Below are 18,257 nucleotides of genomic sequence, written 5' to 3' on the forward strand. Positions count from 1 at the left end.
AAAACAATAGGTGTCTGGTGAAAGCAAAAGAGAACATTTTAAAATGAGTTTCATCAAAATTGGACAATTCGTTCGAAAGTTATCGTCGGATGGCACATACAAACAGACAGACAGAACGGCCTGTAATAGGAAGCTTCGCACCGAAAATTCTCAAGGTTTGTTTCACGACAATCTCAAATACTTGAAGGCATTCGAGTGCCGGATAGTAAATTTTCGAAATGGAAGTTTGATAAGTCTTCAGCCTTATCGAATTTCCTTACCTCTACCTATATCAGTAGCTGTTTCTGTCCAGAACTTTAAATTAAACCCTCGAAATCATATGCAAAATTATTTTTCTGCCTGCCCCGCTATTGGCGCAATCGGCAAAGTGATTATTAGTAGACTAATGGTGTCTTGGATTCCAATTCCATTCGGGTGATGCACGTTTTCCCTTCCTCTTTCTATCTTCTGACAGACTGTTTAAACCTTGTACAGATCAGTGAGGAAAAAACTTTTCCTTCACTTCATTTCTAAGGAGAGAAGTTTTAGGATGAACACCCTGCATATATGTAATACATATTATATACAACTATGATAACCTCGAATACATTCTTTCTTCCGAACACTCCGATAATCCCGAACTTTTCAAAATATTCAAGCGACTCGACAAATGCGATCATATTGATATATTTCTGTATTTGCTGCTTTCAAACAATTCGAGACTTCGAACAGTTCAAGTGTCTCGAAGTTGTCTAATGTTTCTTACATTTCGAACACTTTGAGAGTCCCGAACATTTCGGGAGTCTCGAACATTTCGACAGTCGCGAACATATTTCAAAACAAGGGCCGTAATAACTGAATGGTAACTTGTACATTTTTTAAAAGTTTCAAAATTTTACATGTTTAGTACATACTATTATTTTTTCAATATTACAATTACTAACAACAACTGTAAATAACTTATTTTATTTTACGAAATATCCTCAAAGTATATACAGTCCTGTTCAAAACTATCTTAGCCACCCATTTTAAAGGGCTATATGCTACAAACTATACGTGGGAAATTCTAATACTTGAGCTCTAAATAAAAATTTCAATTGGCCAACGAGAACCTACATTTGATTGATTTGTATTAAGAATGAACTTTTAAGTAGGAGTGAATAGGTTTCCAAAGAGAAGCAGAAGGTCAATTTTTCTTTAAATAAGACTGTACGTATGAAAATATTATAGAAACTGGTTTGTTCGAACTTTTACGGAAAACACGTATAACGTTCAATATTACGTGTAATGTTAAACAAATTCACTGTCCTTTAATACCTAATACCTAACATTGATTGATCTGTTCTCACAAAGTGAACTATATACAGCACTTTCCTCCGCTAGCAAGACAGAAAAGGAACACATGTACATTAAAAAATAAGTTAATGAGGAACCTAGTTCGATCATGAAAGAGTCTATAGGGTTTTGGTTATTAAGTTAATAACAGATTTTTTAAAATTTTGACTTGCTGAGTATAATCAGATCTTTCTTTCCTGTATACTATAAAATCAAATCAAATATTATTTTTTCGATACAATGAAGAATCATTTCTTCTACAGGAACTAATACTTCGTTCGTAGGTTAATAATATTATTAGGTTATTTATATTTGAGTTTGTGACATTAGCGTACTTCTGATCAGATGCAGTTTTACGTGTTTGAAAACACCTATTCATCATCCATCCAATTCATTTCTCTCTCTCTCTCTCTCTCTCTCTCTCTCTCTCTCTCTCACTCTATATATATATATACATAGAGAGAGAGAGAGAGAGAGAGAAAGAAAGAAAGAGAGGGAGGGAGAGGGAGAGAGAAAGACGGGAATATAGAATTAGAACGATTGTTTGTAAAGACATGAATGAAGGTCCTGATTACTTTCTCCATGATATGATTCACATTTTAATTTTAATGAAAGAAAAACATAATGATATTTTTTCAGATTCTTCAATCTCCAATATACGTAGTTTATATCTACAGCAAGAGAGCGAATGAGTGAATATGTATGTGCATATATTCTTCCATATGTGTTGTACTATGAATTGGTTAGAGAGCAAATTCCCTCTCGACACGCCATCTATCCGCAAAGGTTTTGTCAAAACACTGCACTGCAATTTAGGAATGTAAATTTGGATTATCCCTGCAAAATGTACCCAAATGAAAACCCCAGAACGTGATATCTTGCCTGGGATCGCAGATAAAGGGCATGGGTGAGCAGGAATTTATTACCATTACATGTACAGACGTGAGTCTGCATATGGTTGAGGATAATATGTTCGTGTTTTTGCACTTTGCATCGTAACAGTTTTTTTCATGCAGGGAGTAACATATGAAGATGTAAGTTAATATTTCTTTCATAGCATCAATTAGAAATTCTTTGATTTCATTAGTACATCATGGTCTGTACGTATGTTGCGTTTATTACACAAATAATTCTTGTAAAGTCTATTTCATTTAGAATGCACACTTTTCTATAAAACGTTTGCGAAGAGAATACGTTTCCAATAAAATATTATAACTGTAATGAACTTCTGTTTATTTTCAATAATACTTTAAATGAATTCTAATACGTTTGAAGTTGTTTACCACCTACTTAGTGGCGGTTCGTGGGGTAAATCACACTGGTAAAAGTTTAAATTTTATCACCATAACGGAAGAATGCTTTATACAGGTTTAGAAAGATGTATACAGTAATTCACTCAATAAGAGGCTTTTCTTCGTTATATTGCAACAATAAAAATAATAATTATTTACAGATATGACTTCTCAGAAGAACCACCACAATTACTAATATATGTAAAGAAAATATAATGGTTATACGAAAATTAAGCCCTGTTCATGCATATGTTTTTAAATTAGAAAGCAATGATTGAAATACACTAGGAACCACACAGTGTTGCCAGATGTAACCGAAGGTGTAAATCTTTTTTTTTTTTTTTTTTTTTTTTTTTTTTTTTTTTTACAAAACATGTAAATTGATACATAACTTATACGTATGGATGTTATGTCGTTAATTTTCAGTTTCTTTAGTTGGAGTAGCTTGGAAATCATGGAGCAGAAAAATAACTTTCATCTCCACCGACAACTAATAGGATGAGGCCTCTGTGAGGGGGAACTACGGAAATCGTAGTTTTCATACATTAACACTCTGAATTGGCAATCCTGCTGATGTTTCAGTGCATCAAAAGGTAAGTTAAGGATCTATCTACATTATGTAATTCCTGAAAACAATGAAAAAGAAACTTTTAAATTATCATGAAAAAACTTTTACTTACATGCACCCGGCAGCACTGCTATTCATTTCTATGGGGCTACTTAAAGCAAAAGGTATACAAGAAGAATTCTCGAACTATTCAAGAAATGGAATCGAACATTCGCAGAGCCATTGAGAACATTGACACTTCTAATCCTCGTAAAGTTGCTGCCAATCTGGTGCTATGTGTGAAATAGTGCTCTCAACGGGTCGGGTCGGGTCGGGTTGAAGACTGACCCGACCCGACCCGTGACCCGAATTGACTGACCCGACCCGATGACCCGACCCGACCTGACTGACCCGAACCGTGATCCGATCTGATTGACCTGATCCGATAACCCGACCCGAGCTGACCCGGTTGACCCGACCCGACAACCCGACCCGAATAACCCGACCCGACAACCCGACCCGAGCTGACCCGATTGACCCGACCCGACAACCCGACCCGAATAACCCGACCCAACAACCCGACCCGAGCTGACCCGACCCGACAACCCGACCCGAGTAGCCTGACCCGACAACCCGACCCGAACTGACCCGACAACCCGACCCGAGTTGACCCGACCCGTAACCCGACCCGAACTGACCCGATCCGAGTCGGGTCGGGTCGGGTCAACCCGACCCGTTTGAGAGCACTATGGTCACGACACTGGGTGAACGCCAAAATGCACTCACATTGGGAAACTAGTTTTAAAAGCATAATTTTAGAAAATAAAGCATAAAGCATAATTTAAAATATATAGCACAATTCTTGGAAAATTCTCTTTAACTGAAAGTTTAACATACTGTGTTAATATTTTTTAAAGCCAATATTTACAATGCAAAATCATTGAGAACATAACAATGCAACAATGAAAAGCTTATTTTCATTTCTGTAAACTTTTCGGTGTAATCCTTTGATGTGGAGAAAAGAAAGTAAAAGAAGAAATTTTTTCCGCCAACAATGAATAGTATGCAAGAACTCCATACTATATTGTTACAGTGACAACGCCAGCTTTAAGTTGTTAGGGGGACAAAGGGGGGGCAGATACATTTTCGGGGGCGGCTATTTGCCATACCAAAAATAACATATTTATTACGTTTGACTTATTTTACATTACATTGTGTATTTCGTTGCTGTTTTTATGTTAGATCTATATGATTATAAATTAAACTTATTTCAAATAAAATTTGTAACTAACAAATAAGTAACGTCTGCACATGAAATCTTTTTCAATGAAACTTTTGAAGCCTAAACATAAATTGAATTACTTTCGCGTATGCTACAAGTAACACATTCGTCTATATGCTACGTATCACTCGCTCTCTCCCTCTCTCTCTCTCTCTCTATATATATATATATATATATATAGAGAGAGAGAGAGAGAGAGAGACAGAGAGAAAATTTACGAGGAGCTGCTGAAAATGTCGTAGTCCAATCCAGAAGGAGTGTAGGTACTAGGTAGAAAAATGAAATCGTAGTTTAGAAAAACATATCTCTGTATGTACAAATATAAATTTTCATATTAATAATGAAATTCTTATTGTTTCTCAGGCCTCCAATCCAGATCCTTACTGTTATAACATTTTTGTTCCACCAAGGAAAGTCACCGAAGTAAATTAATTAGGAAATCAGTGAAACACCACGGGACTCTCCTCCGTTATATATAGTGGTGAAGAAGTAAGTGGCTTAGTATAAACGTAGCAATTTCTCAACAAATTATGCTTTACATCCAGGATGATTAAAAGCAATGACTCTTCCTGGAATCATGGATGCAATTTGTGACATTATTCTTGAAAATTGCAGCATTTCAGCCAGTGGTGGATATAGCCCGGGGCCGGAGGGCCTAGGCCACCCCAGTTTTTGTGTGACAAAAATAATTTAAGCTATTTATATTTATTATAGTCTGAGGTCTGCACCCCGCTTTCTCAGTTTTTATCTTCTCAGCAAAACTTGTGTCAGGGATTCTGGGCATTTCTTTGGAACTCGTCGGTAGCATAATTCAGAATGGCTTGGGTATGCGCAAGTTCTCGGCATAATCGGTTCCCAAAATATATGTCAGGAGAATAAAAATGTAACGGCATTAAGAGAAGTATTCTTCCAATTTGACCGTAATGCTGATCAATTTCGCTGACGAATAGTAACCATAGATGAAATATGGTTGTACCACTATGATCCTGAATCGGAACAACAGTCAATGGAGTAGTAGCACTCATTTCTCCATCGCCCCAAGAAGTTCAAGACACAGAAGTAGGTTGAGAAACTGTTTGGAACATTCTTCTGGTATAAGTATGGAGTGGTAGACTACCTCCTCAATGGTCAGATATTTAATCCAGAATCTCTACATTACTTACAAAACTGAAAGAAAAATTCAAAGTTCAACGCTGCGGAAAATGAAAAGAAAGGAATTATGTTCCTTCAGGAGAATACACCTGTCCATCAAGCTCCTGCGAACATAACTGACATTGCATAATCTAGGATTTCAATGTCTAGATCATCATTCTTATTCCGCAGATTTAGCTCCGTCTAACTATTACGTGTACTTATTTCCCAAACTTAAATAACACTTGAAAGACGCCATTTTAGATCAGATAGGGGTAGTGCTACGAACAGTGGTGCGAGGAAATCTAGATTTTTTTTTTTTTAACTTTTCTGCAAAAGCTGGAGCACTGTACAAGGTAGTATATTGACTCTCGGGAGAAGAGAAGAAGAAGTAAAACTTCACCAATCCACGTGCACTCCTTCTGGGTTGGGCTACGAATTTTTCAGCAGTTCCTAGTCAATATGGTAGACGTCACGTCAGTACTTTGAAACAAAATAAGTAAAGGAGCACTAGTATAAACCAATTACTAACTAAAGATCAGCACTCTGACAATACATTTTATTGGGAATCAATTTCATTCCACAATTTTATTATTATCATTTGCAGGAAGGGAAAACACAACTCTTTTTATCTCCTTCAAAAAATTAAGCCCTGGTAGTTGCAAACTAAGCTATTATAAGCACATCCTCTGAATATTGGAAGCCGAGAATAATGTTTCAGAAAAAAGAAGTTTTAAATAAAACAAAATATGAAACTGAAAACTTCAAACCTGGACAAATACAAACAAGTTACGTAACTGGTTTTACCTTTCTTTTGTTTCCAATCGAAGTTGATCCAATGAGAAGAAAACAAGTCGACCAAATCTACTATTGTTCGCTAGGCAGAATTATTAAAAATCATAAGAAAGAAGTATAACTAAAATTTACCTCAAAAGGGGCTAAATTAGAAAACAGAAATATGCGTGCATACCCAGACGCTCAAAGAAGAAAGCTTGAGGATTAATCTGCCACATAGTAAATTCATGGAAAGTAGACTACAATTTGTCCATGAGATTGGTTATGATACTGATATATAATACTACATAAAGAATGTTTAAAGATTGTACGAGTCTGGGGGGGCAGTCTAGGTGGCAGTCAGGGGGGCAGAAGTAGCTACTAGGGGGGACGCTCGCCACCCTTGCCCCCCTCTGGCGTCATCACTGTATTGTTATGTTTTCTTTTTGAACTTAAGCACTTTCTGTACTTTTTGGTGGCATCTTTTACTTTCCCTTTCTGTATATATGTACCTGTAAGGCGCACACAAATGATAGAAAAAAATTATTCGAGCAAAGCACATCTCTTTACAATGAATTAAGTAGAAAGTTCATTAAATATGACAGAAACTAGTTGCAAAAAAATATCAATAAATAGATCAAGATATTTAGAATATTTGATGTATGATAAATATACATTATACACGATTTAAGTAAAATAATCATTGAAATTAATAATAAAGCATAATTTAAAAAAAAGCATAATTAAACAAGAAATAAAGCATAATGTGGGTTGCTCTAACAATTAAGTTGTATGAAGACGAGAAGAAAACGAAAGCTGATTCCTTAACGAATTTCGTTGATCTTCTTTGTGTCTACAAAAACGCATTCCTAGAAACCTACAAGCTAGGTATCATCTCTGTGATTATATCAGTTTCTAGTGCTACATGTGAAAGGTCATTCTCTTCTTTGAAAAGATTAAAGACTTGTATACGCAAGTCAATGACTCATGATAGGTTGAAAAACTTAGTGTTACTTTATATTGAGAAGAAAATTGCTAAATCGTTAGATCTTTAACAAGTTGTGGATATGTTTGCTGCTGCCCACACGAATAGAAAGATCCTCTTCAAATAGAGGCATGAACCTATAAGTTATTTTCTTTACCTGTAAAAGTGTATTTGCTTCCACTTAAGTCAACCAGCTACACATATTTTAAACGCCATGATTAAATAACTATTTACTTATATTAGAAATCAATTGCATTAATGAATCCTAGTTGTTTGTGGTACTAAATTCTTATATTTTCACTGTTTTCCAAAGAGTAAAATCATGAACAATAAAGATGGAAACATTCACCTTGAATACACACACACACACACACACATATATATATATATATATATATATATATATATATATATATATATATATATATATATATATATATAGGAGATGTCCCCCTCAAAATCCTCCTGGGCCCTTCATTGCCCCCCCCTGAAAAAACTCTAGCTACGCTACTGGACACCATGCACCAGAGATGAATTCTCTACCACTGAGCCACCGCGGCCCTGCTTGGGCTTGGTCGTCCATATCCAATCTCTCTTTTGGCGTTGCTTAAATAACTTCTAGTTTTGTTCTAAATCCAGACTCCATATTGGCGTAGATATTAATATTACAGTCGATTGGTAAAATCAATCTTCCACATTTAAAAATTAAAGTACACACAAGTAGAAAAATAAGCATTTATCATAAAAACACTAGCTGCAAGTGTTCAAAATAGATTTATGGTTTCTATAAAATCAATTGAAAATTGCTATTTTTAATTAGGCAGCTAGTAAAAAACAGCAGCTTTCGACTCCAGCCGAGTTTAAGCTCAACCTAAACTCAGTTGACCAAAGTAAACTGACCCGACTGACCCGACCCGACAACCCGACCCGACAACCCGACCCGAGTGACCCGACCCGATAACCCGACCCGAGCTGACCCGATTGACCCGACCCGAGTTGACCCGATTGACCCGACCCGACAACCCGACCCGACAACACGACCCGAGCTGACCCGACTGACCCGACCCGATTAGCCTGACCCGACAACCCGACCCGAGCTGACCCGACTGACCCGACCCGATAACCCGACCCGAGTTGACCTGACCCGACCCGTTTGAGAGCACTAGTGAACCAGTGTTTAAATAAAAACAGGAGACACTTCCAGCATCTACTGTAGAGCTGGTAACTCGTTTCTGATAGGGGCAGTTTTGCAGGGTGCATGTAAGTAAAAGTTTTATCATAATAATTTCAAAGTTTCTTTTTCATTGTTTTCAGGAATTGGATAATGTAGACAGAGCATTAACACACCTTTTGATGCACTGAAACATCAGCAGGATTGCAAATTCAGAGTGTTAATTTATGAAAACTACGATTCCCTAGTTCCTCGTTACAGAGACTTCATCCGATTAGTTATCGGTGGAACCGAAAAATTATTTTTTTTGCTCCATAGTTTCCAATCTACTCCAACTAAACAAACTGAAAATTAACATCAGAACATCCATACGTATGAGTCAATTTACATGTTTCGCAAAAAAAAAAAAAAAAAAAAAAAAAAAAAACAGCTTGTGCTACATCTGGAAACACTGTGGTTCCTAGTGTACTTCAATCGTTGCTGGTTTAAAAATATATGCATGAACAAGGCTTCATTTTGGTATAATCATTATTTGTGTAACACTTCAGGTTCATAATTTCCACTATTCCAAACTCCGGGTTTAATTGTATATTGGACACTCTTTTTAATCTAATCTGGAAGCATATACTACAATTAAATTCAGTGAAATTATACTTATTACTAGAAACATGATTAGGAATTCCGTAAATAGCTCTTCTGGCTACTTTATTCTTAGTTGGAGGGCGCGGTGGCTCAGTGGGAGAGCGTTCACTTCTGGTGCTTGGGGTCCCGGGTTCGATCCCAGCCCCCGCCAAGTGAACTTTGTGGTGGACAAACACCGTGCTGGTGGGTTTTCTCGGGGTTCTCCCGTTTCCTCCCACTTTCTTCATTCTACCATTTCACTCATCTCTCATCATCACCGTCTTCTTTAGCCTAACCGGCATAACCGTGGGACGTAAAACTAAAAGATTTTTTATTCTTAGTTTTGATATCGAAAATTTATTTTATTTTTCTCCCTCATTTGACTTTATTTTTAAACCTGTGGTAGTGTTACACATTAAGCGTGTAAAGGAGTTTGGTTTATGTTCCGATACTTTCTCAATTAATAGTGAAACCGAAAGTGGTAATGGAAATATGAAGAAGATAAGATCTTTTTTCCTTAACACTCACTTTAATATGTGAGTCATATAGTGCACATGCTGAGAAAATTTAAATTTCGACCATTTCAATCAAGAAGGAAAATAAAGCTAGTCTTCAAGTTATGTTGTACAAGTTAGACTACTTATTGATTGAATTAACTTGTTTTAACTATTTATATATATATATTTCCGAGTAATCCAAGATACTTTCAAATTCTGCGAGAACTATTGGTCATGAATAGCACACAATTTCGTATATTGTTTCATAGAAATCATTAGTAATGTGTTCGGCTTACATTACGAATCATACATAGCCCCCTAACATTAAAATGTTTATTTGAGTAATGGCATACCAGACGCATTTAAAGAAAATGAACTATTCACATTAGCTATTTTCTGAACATTGTATTCACCAAAGTGCCTTGTCTTCGGGTTATTTCAATTTCGGAAATATCGTTAACGACTTTATGGTTATGTCCTTAAAGTCAAAGAAGACGGAGAAGTAAATTATTATGAAATAATTGGTAGAAGAGAAAACTGAGAGATAACAACGAAAATACCCATAGGCATTCAGATGTCCATCATTGAATCACATTGCCTAAAATACATCTAGGAGCCCATCGTACTTGATGTGAGCATTGTTGTACTAAACCACTCCGTTCTCCAATATATATTATGTAGCAAAAGCATCAAATCTTTACTTATAAAAACAAAATTCCAGTTCATTTTCTTATATGCACGAGCGAAAGTTACAGAAGTATACGTCTCTTTTTCAGTATACATATACAGGGTGTCTCAAAAGTTCCCTGACATAGGGCAAGTCTGTTATTATCAGTTACAACAAAATGTAAGAGGAAATCCGTTCCCAAATATGATGTTTTCAATCTAAAGTGAAGGATTTTTCTTTTAAATCGGACGAGCCATTTGGGTTGTACACTCTTTATGCGTCCAATGTTACATGAAAATGCAACGTTGCCATTTACATGGACCCACAACATAAGTGAATGAAGTTACTGTTTGAAATGAGGGCTGGCCATCGATATTTTAGCGTAAAAGACAATAACTTCATTCACTTTTGTTGGGGCTCCAGGTAAATGGAAACGTTGCATTTTCATTTAACATTAAGCGCATAAAGAATGTACGGCCTAAACGGCTCGTCCGACTTTAAAAAATCCATCCTGTTTAGAGATAGATAGATATAGATATAGATATGGATATGGATATAGATAGATATATACTGAGACACAAACACTATATCTATAAAAATGTTAGTCTGTTAACAGAATTTTGAAATATATCGAGTTTTGTGGCAGATTTCAACACTTGATTGTGAAACTTCTAGTGATAAAGGAAAGAGCTGTTTGTTTATCATAAAACTTATGTTATTCAGACAAATTATAACTTATACCGCTTTAACTTTCACCCATCCACATAAAATAGTTTACAAACATAAAGTACCGAGTGCAATGGAAAAAATTGGGCTGACTGTTGTACGTTTTCATATACCAGCCCTCTTAACGAATGACAAACTTTTTTCTTTTTTACACTAGTACTTCGTAAACAAAAGTAGATCAAAGAGAATCGTTGAACAAACATATTAATACATACGAACAATCAGCTCTCGTCAATAATAGGCATTTTCACTAAAGAGCAAATTTTCAAAGCAATGCATACCAACTGCTATTTGTGAATATAAGCATACGTTTCTTTCTTCATATTAGTTGGTTTTGATAGGTAAAATGTATTTTATAAAAGTGTTTTAAAAACAAAGCATATTAAGATTATCTCCTTTTATACACATACAATTAATAACAGTGTATGGTTTCATTGAGAGTATCACAGTACAGTCAACCAAACAAGAGCAGTAAGCTGCAATCCGGTATTTGATGTGGGAAGCCCATCTTTCTTTCATAGGGAAAGAGGGACAAAAATACAACTAATAATATACTAATTGCATTCTATAAGACAACACAAGCTTTGATAAATAGCATCATCGTACCGGTACATTTTCTCTTCCCCAGTAAGTATCTGTTAAATCGATGTTCAGATTGGCAGAGATGATCATTGGCCAACAAGTAGTCTGGTATTTCAAACTGGTTTTACCACAAAATCCTTTAGCATCTGGCCGTCAGCAGACCGACGACGTGATAAGAATTCGTTGTTAGCGATGACTTTTATTTCTTTCAGCCAACTTTCACGTGTCGTTACTGTTGCTATTACTACTTTGTGAAAAGAAATATTTTGTCCTATTTTAGATAATGATGAGTAGATACTTTTAGGTTGAAATACAGATATTTTGTAAAAACATATTTATTCGAAATTAATATACAGGGTGTTTCAAAACAACACCGACAACATTTCCGAAGTGATTCCTGACACCAAGATAAAGCAAACAGTATAAACGAACTTTGGTGCATAAATACTTCCTTCTGAAGTTATAGGCTGTCTGAAACATGAGAAAATGAAATTTAAAGGTCCATAGCTCAAATTGTTATAGTGGGAGTTGGTGAGTACTTCAAATTAAATGCCCTAAGCCAAACCCCCTCTATAAAAATTGTTGCGTGAGTACCACAGGGTTTTGAAACATGGATATTTGGATAGGGCAATACTAGTTCCTAAGTGAAATCTTGACCTCACTACGGTCGGTGCTATAGTATTGGGGCTATGGATCTTTAAAGTTCATTTTTTTCATGTTTTCGCTATCCTGTAACTCCGAAAGGAAGCATTTGTTCATCCAGGTTGGTCTATACTTTTTGTCGTATCTTGATGTCAGAAATCACCTTCCAAACGTTGTCGGTCTTGGTTTGAAACACTCTGTATATAATTACGATAGTAAATGAAGGAATTATGCACTATACCCTAACCTTGGTCATGATTATAAAAGCATAGAGCCATTTAACATCCATGAATTCAACGAACACTAACCTCATTAAAGTAAGATATTCAAAAATGAAATAAAATATTTCAGTTTAATGTTCCACAATTTCTAGAAACGATTCCGCGTCCCAAGAATAGGACTTGTTATCTCCATTAACCCTCTATTCAAGCCTGAAATGGCATAAATGGCATAAGCAATTTCCTGTTTAAAAGTTGATCACCATAGACAAAAACGATAATATTGTATTAACTGTGGTATGCAATCGATTAACCAAGCCAAGCGTTTATTCCATCTCAACTCTAGTTTACCCACTAAAAATTTCAGTTTCAACAATAATGTTCTTGGAGCAAAAAACATTAAGATATATGCCAAGCAGTTTCTTGTAATATATCCAGCGTTTCAAGAATATGATTCATCTTTCCATAACCCTCTCTTCACATCAAGATACACAGAAATATATCATTCTCGTTTTTAACTTTGAACGATGTAGAGCGGAAACTGTAAGAGACTGAGAGGCGATTTTCTTAGAATTGATTCAGGGGGTTCCAAGAAAAAGTTACATCTCGACCTTTATCGTTCTATTCAAAATGAAGGTTTACCCAGGAATAAACATACAAAATATGCTAACTACAATACACACGTGAGGTGCCAGAACAACCAATTTAATTAATACAATTAAAAATAATAATATCGAACTTTAACAAATATATATTACAGTATGACATACAAGAATACACAATATTAATTTCTCTGGATTTTGAACAAACATAGTGACTTCTTCCTGCGTGAAATGCAAAATTCTTTTTCTGATCAGCACAAACAAGCATCTTGCATCGGTCCGAAAAGATTTTGTTTTTCTGTCCTTATTCCTGGGACACATTCAATATCGTGCTTGTTTCAGAAGACTTGCTGTTAAACCACGTATAGATGATGGCCTGTCTTCAAGACGAAGAATACTTTTAATGCAAGTGGATAAATTAGTGGGAAGATTCTTTTTTGGCGCTCGTTCATGTGATTTTAGCTAACTGCGTCCTCAGTTCTTAAGAAACTCCTTGCATGTGATTTCTCCGAAAATAGAAACACCACTTATAGCTTTGTCGCTTTTGACTTTAAAGGGTAGTTGTAAAGCCATTTTTTCGTTTCAGAACAAAAGATAAATGAGGAGTGGGTTCTGCAGCACCTCATGTTTATGTTTACGTTTGTGAAATCCAGTGTTGTCGAAAATCGTTTTAGGTAATTTATGTATGTTTAATTGATACCGGTACTTTATGACGGCGAAAGTAACTATAGGTTAAATCAATTTTACAGGCTTTGTGTTGAATATTCTAGACGAAGATGATTCTGATTCTGAACGTAACATTAGGAGGTTTGATGATAATGTTGAAACAAAATCGGAAGATGATAAAATTAGTGCAGGTTACACTAGTGATATTGAGGAAAATATCGAAAGTGATACAGCTTTAAGTGGCGTTCCTATTTTAGAAAAAAAAAAAAGAAAACGGAAGGAAATCATATACAAGGAGTTTCTTAAAGAACTGAGGATACAGTTACCTATAATCACATGAAGGAACATCTAAAGAAGAATCTTTCCCACGAATTTTTCTACTGGCATCAAAAATATTCTTGATATTGAAGACAGACCATCATCTATATGTGGTTTAACAGCTGGTCTTCTGAAACAAGTACAATATTGAGTATGTCCCAGGAACAAGGATGGAGATACAAAATCTTTTCGTACCGATACAAGATGGTTGTTTGTGCTAAGCACAAAAAGAAATTATGCATTTTTGTGGGAAGAAGTCACTATGTTTGTTGAAAATGCAAAGAAATTAATATTGTGTATTCTTGTGTGTTATATAGTAATATAGATTCGTTAAAGTTAGATTATTATTAGTTTTAGTAGTATTTAATTAAATGGGGTGTCCTGGTACTCTACGTGTGTATTCAGATAACCATATTTTGTGTGTGTATTCCAGTGTTAATCTTCATATATTAAAAACGGTAAGAGATGGAACAACTGTCGTTTATTATGATTTAAGCGATTCAAAAAATATATCATTCTTGTATTAAATACAAGTGGAAATTAGAGATCTCCGTCCAGTTTCGGTATTAACTTTACGTATTAATTTTGTGACGTGAAACGAAACTCAGTACGTCTTTGGTTGGTGTGATTTATGTTTCACTCGTTTTTACCGACAAATGTTTCTGGATTACTTCTACCTTTATTCCCGCATATTTTAAAGAGGAAATGAGGTGATATGGTAAACAAAGTCCTTTCCCATGATAAAAACCTGTATTTAGAAATAAATATTACTCATAATGTTAATGTCATTTAAGCTTTACTAACATAATTCGCACATACGTTTTTCTAATAATCACTACTCGCAATGCCTATTGCTTTGATCTTGCACAGAATAAAAGGAATATAGCGTTAGTGTTTAACTGTGCACATATGCAGACCATCGAGTGTTTAAATATTGCTCTCAACTCTGTGTCACGCATCAAATTGAGATGCTTGGAAGGCAACACAAGAGAAGCACTCATGCGGCAAGGAGTATGGGAAATGAGAAAATGCAGGGGAAAAAACGCAGAGTACGTGACTGTTAATAGGAGTCTCTCTCAGAGGTTGTAATGAGTAGACAGATTGCTGATCTTGCTTTTATTCTCACTCGCTTCGAGACACGACAATCTGCACGCACTGATGATGAAGCTCGTATTAATCCCTGACTTAGAGGCACATACGTTCTTGCATTTCTTCTCTTCCTCAACTGTAGGAAATAAAATGTTATATATTCAAAAATGAGAGTTTTTTTTTAAAAAAAAAGAAAGAAAAACGGAAAAGTGTACATCATATTTACCGTTTAATAAAAGAAATTTCCCAAATTTTACAGGAAAGCATTTCTCAGAGATATATAAAAATAGCTGAACTATAGAAAATACTGTATACATGAAGTATATATATGCTCTCAGTTATAATTAATTATAGTTTGACTCTCTTTGTAATAAATATTGTATTTAGTCAAAGAAAAAGTATAAGGAAATAATAAACCTATACAACAGCATGTACCTTTAAAACGAAAGAAAAAATATAAAATATCCTTATAGATTTAACTCTGGAACCTATTGTATTATTGTCAATTTTTATTGAGTTATTGTAATTGCATAATTATGTATTAGTTTGACTGAGTGAGAATTATTTCTTGAAATGAGCATAACCTGCACTTGTGTGTTTTAATTGAAAGATGAATCATAGAAAAACTCTCTCAAATCTCTAAAAAAAAAGTTATATATTGCTGGTGCTAAGCTTTGAAAATAAATTTCTCACATATTTTTGTGCAGTATGTACTCATTCATGCTGAAATATCGGAAAGTTTTATGTTTGGCATTGTTCGACAAATGATAAGTGTATGTCCAGGGATTATTTATTTAAATAACCCTTAGGAACTTAATCGAACAAAATACTCGTGCTTAATTATAATGATCGTTCGTATCTAAAGAAGAAGATAGAGAAATGACAAAGGTTAGTGTCGACAAAGTACTTTGATGTTGATAGTACTGGTTATTGAATGCGATTAATTCTTCTAGGATAGTCTACGAGTTCTTTAGATTCGATTTCTGGCGCAGATAAAAGAAAATGTTTGCACCTAACATATCCACCACATAATAATGCACTATATTAGTTATTATTTAAAAAAATCATAAGGTGCAAAATAAACTGTTAATTTAGTGATCATTAATCTTATCAAAGTTATAAACTATGTAGTAAAATAGTGCAAGACGTCAGCTATACTAATACAACTGCTACCACCAGTGCTACTTAAAATGAGTATTTATTCATTGATGTTTAAATAGAATAAAGTAAAATTTATAAACTAAAAGAGAGATTATAATAGTTTTTGGATATCGTCCAGAGCAGTACTTGACTCAAAGGAAATGAAGGATCGAACTTGCGCCTCTATGAATAAGTTTCTGTGGTAATTTTACCTGCCACTTGCACGAGTCATTATGAACGTTTCTATCTATTATTTTTGATCTGCTGAACTATATTTTTATAATTCAGTAAAGTGTTTATCTTAAAATATACGCAAAATTTTCTTCATATACAAAACATAATCTAGATTAGCAATCTGAAAAGAAATATGCAAGAAATCAGTGTAATGTCTCACGGTTATACCTGTTAGGCGAAGGGAGACGAATGATTGAGGCAAATGAATGATGATGGAAGAATTAGTGGAATGAGATTGTGGGAGGAAATGGGAATACGCAACAAAATCCACGGACACGATGTTGTCCACCATAAACTGACTTGGCTAAGGATTGAACCAAGAACACCACCTAACAGAGGTAAGCGCTGTACCACCGTACCCCAAGAACAGGAATATGAAAGACGGAAGTACACTGTCTTATTTACCGTATTAATTCTTACCTCGGGTATTCTTATTAATTCATGTACGAGTTTTACATGATCCTCTCTTTCATTTTTCTTTAAATATAGACAATTCAGATAAACAAATACTATCAATACGCAATATTTTCTTGTGAATAATATAAATGTCAAATTTACATTTAAAATACAGAAAAAAAGAAACAATATACTTAATACTCACAGATTATAATGTACATCGGCCATGTTGCTTCTGTACTTTAATGCTTTTCTATAAGCCCACTCAGCCTCAGTCAACCGGCCCTGCGAGCTCAGAATGTTTCCTAAATTTCCGTACGCTGAAAGGAAAAGCAAACAAGTTACAATAAACACAACAAATTACTTTCCGATATTATGTAGTTTGTTCATAGCAACATTTATTAGAGAAATAGATTACTAGAAATGAAAGAGAAGTTAAAATAACGGTCAATAAGGTCTGAAACATCGAAAATTAATCCTTTTCTTGTTTAAAAATATAATTCTCATTTATTCACAAAGCTGAACAACATTCATTCTTAGTTTATAAGACCCAAACTACCTTTTCAGTGAATGTAACGTTCTAGTGTCCTATCCTGGGGTTACAGTATACCCAATTTTATAAAACGGATGAAATTTTGAACAAATAATAATAATAGTTCAAAATTTGCCCATTTTTACATTTAAAAATATGGTAACTCTAGGACAGGAAAGGAGGCACGATGGCTCAGTAACAGAGCGCTTACCTCTAGCGCGTGGAGTCCTTGGTTCAATCCCTCCACTCAAGTAAGTTTGTGATGGACAACATCGTGTTCGAATGTTTTCCCGTGATATTCTCGTTTCCTTCCACTTCCATTTCATCATCAATGACTTGCCTTAATCGTCGTCTTCCTTAGTCTAAAGATCATAATTGCGGGACGCTGAACTAAAAGATTTCATTTCCATTTTCTAGGACAGGGACAAATGTTATGTAGCTCACCGTCTGCACCATTTTCACTAGAATGCTGGTTGTGATTTTATAAATTAAGAATGATTGTCATTCACTGTTATAAATGAATTCACATTTAAACACACACACACAATTGTTAAAATAAACAGTGCAGAAGCTGAAATGTAACGGTTACTATTTTCATTCTGTTTCTTGAAGTTGAAGATAATCAAACTTTTTGATGTAGTCAAGAAAATGTTTTTTTTTTTTTTTTTTTTCATTTTTGTCATGCAAGTAATTAAACGGGGAGAAAAGGAGCCTAAAAAACGGGCGATACTCCACCAAAATATGTTATTCGTTAACCCTACCACGACTGAAAAGTTAAATAATTAGACTATCATTGTCTAAAGAGACTGTTTCGATTATGATTCTTAGAGG

The 18,257-nt window shown here is 34.9% G+C and overlaps 1 protein-coding gene across 1 annotated transcript in view; it reads right to left on the reverse strand.

The window, feature by feature from the left end:
• The window catches only part of LOC145670291 (protein O-mannosyl-transferase TMTC2-like), a 700,866-nt gene that overhangs the window by 351,684 nt on the left and 330,925 nt on the right, over positions 1-18,257 (reverse strand). The window contains exon 3 of the mRNA XM_081738753.1: positions 17,100-17,214. Within this exon, the coding sequence (XP_081594879.1) occupies positions 17,100-17,214 (115 nt within the window). The remainder of the gene's footprint in view (positions 1-17,099; positions 17,215-18,257) is intronic.

The sequence above is a fragment of the Thermobia domestica genome, chromosome 14 (assembly GCF_964235325.1).
Source record: "Thermobia domestica chromosome 14, izTheDome1.hap1.1, whole genome shotgun sequence".
Lineage (NCBI taxonomy): Eukaryota > Metazoa > Arthropoda > Insecta > Zygentoma > Lepismatidae > Thermobia > Thermobia domestica.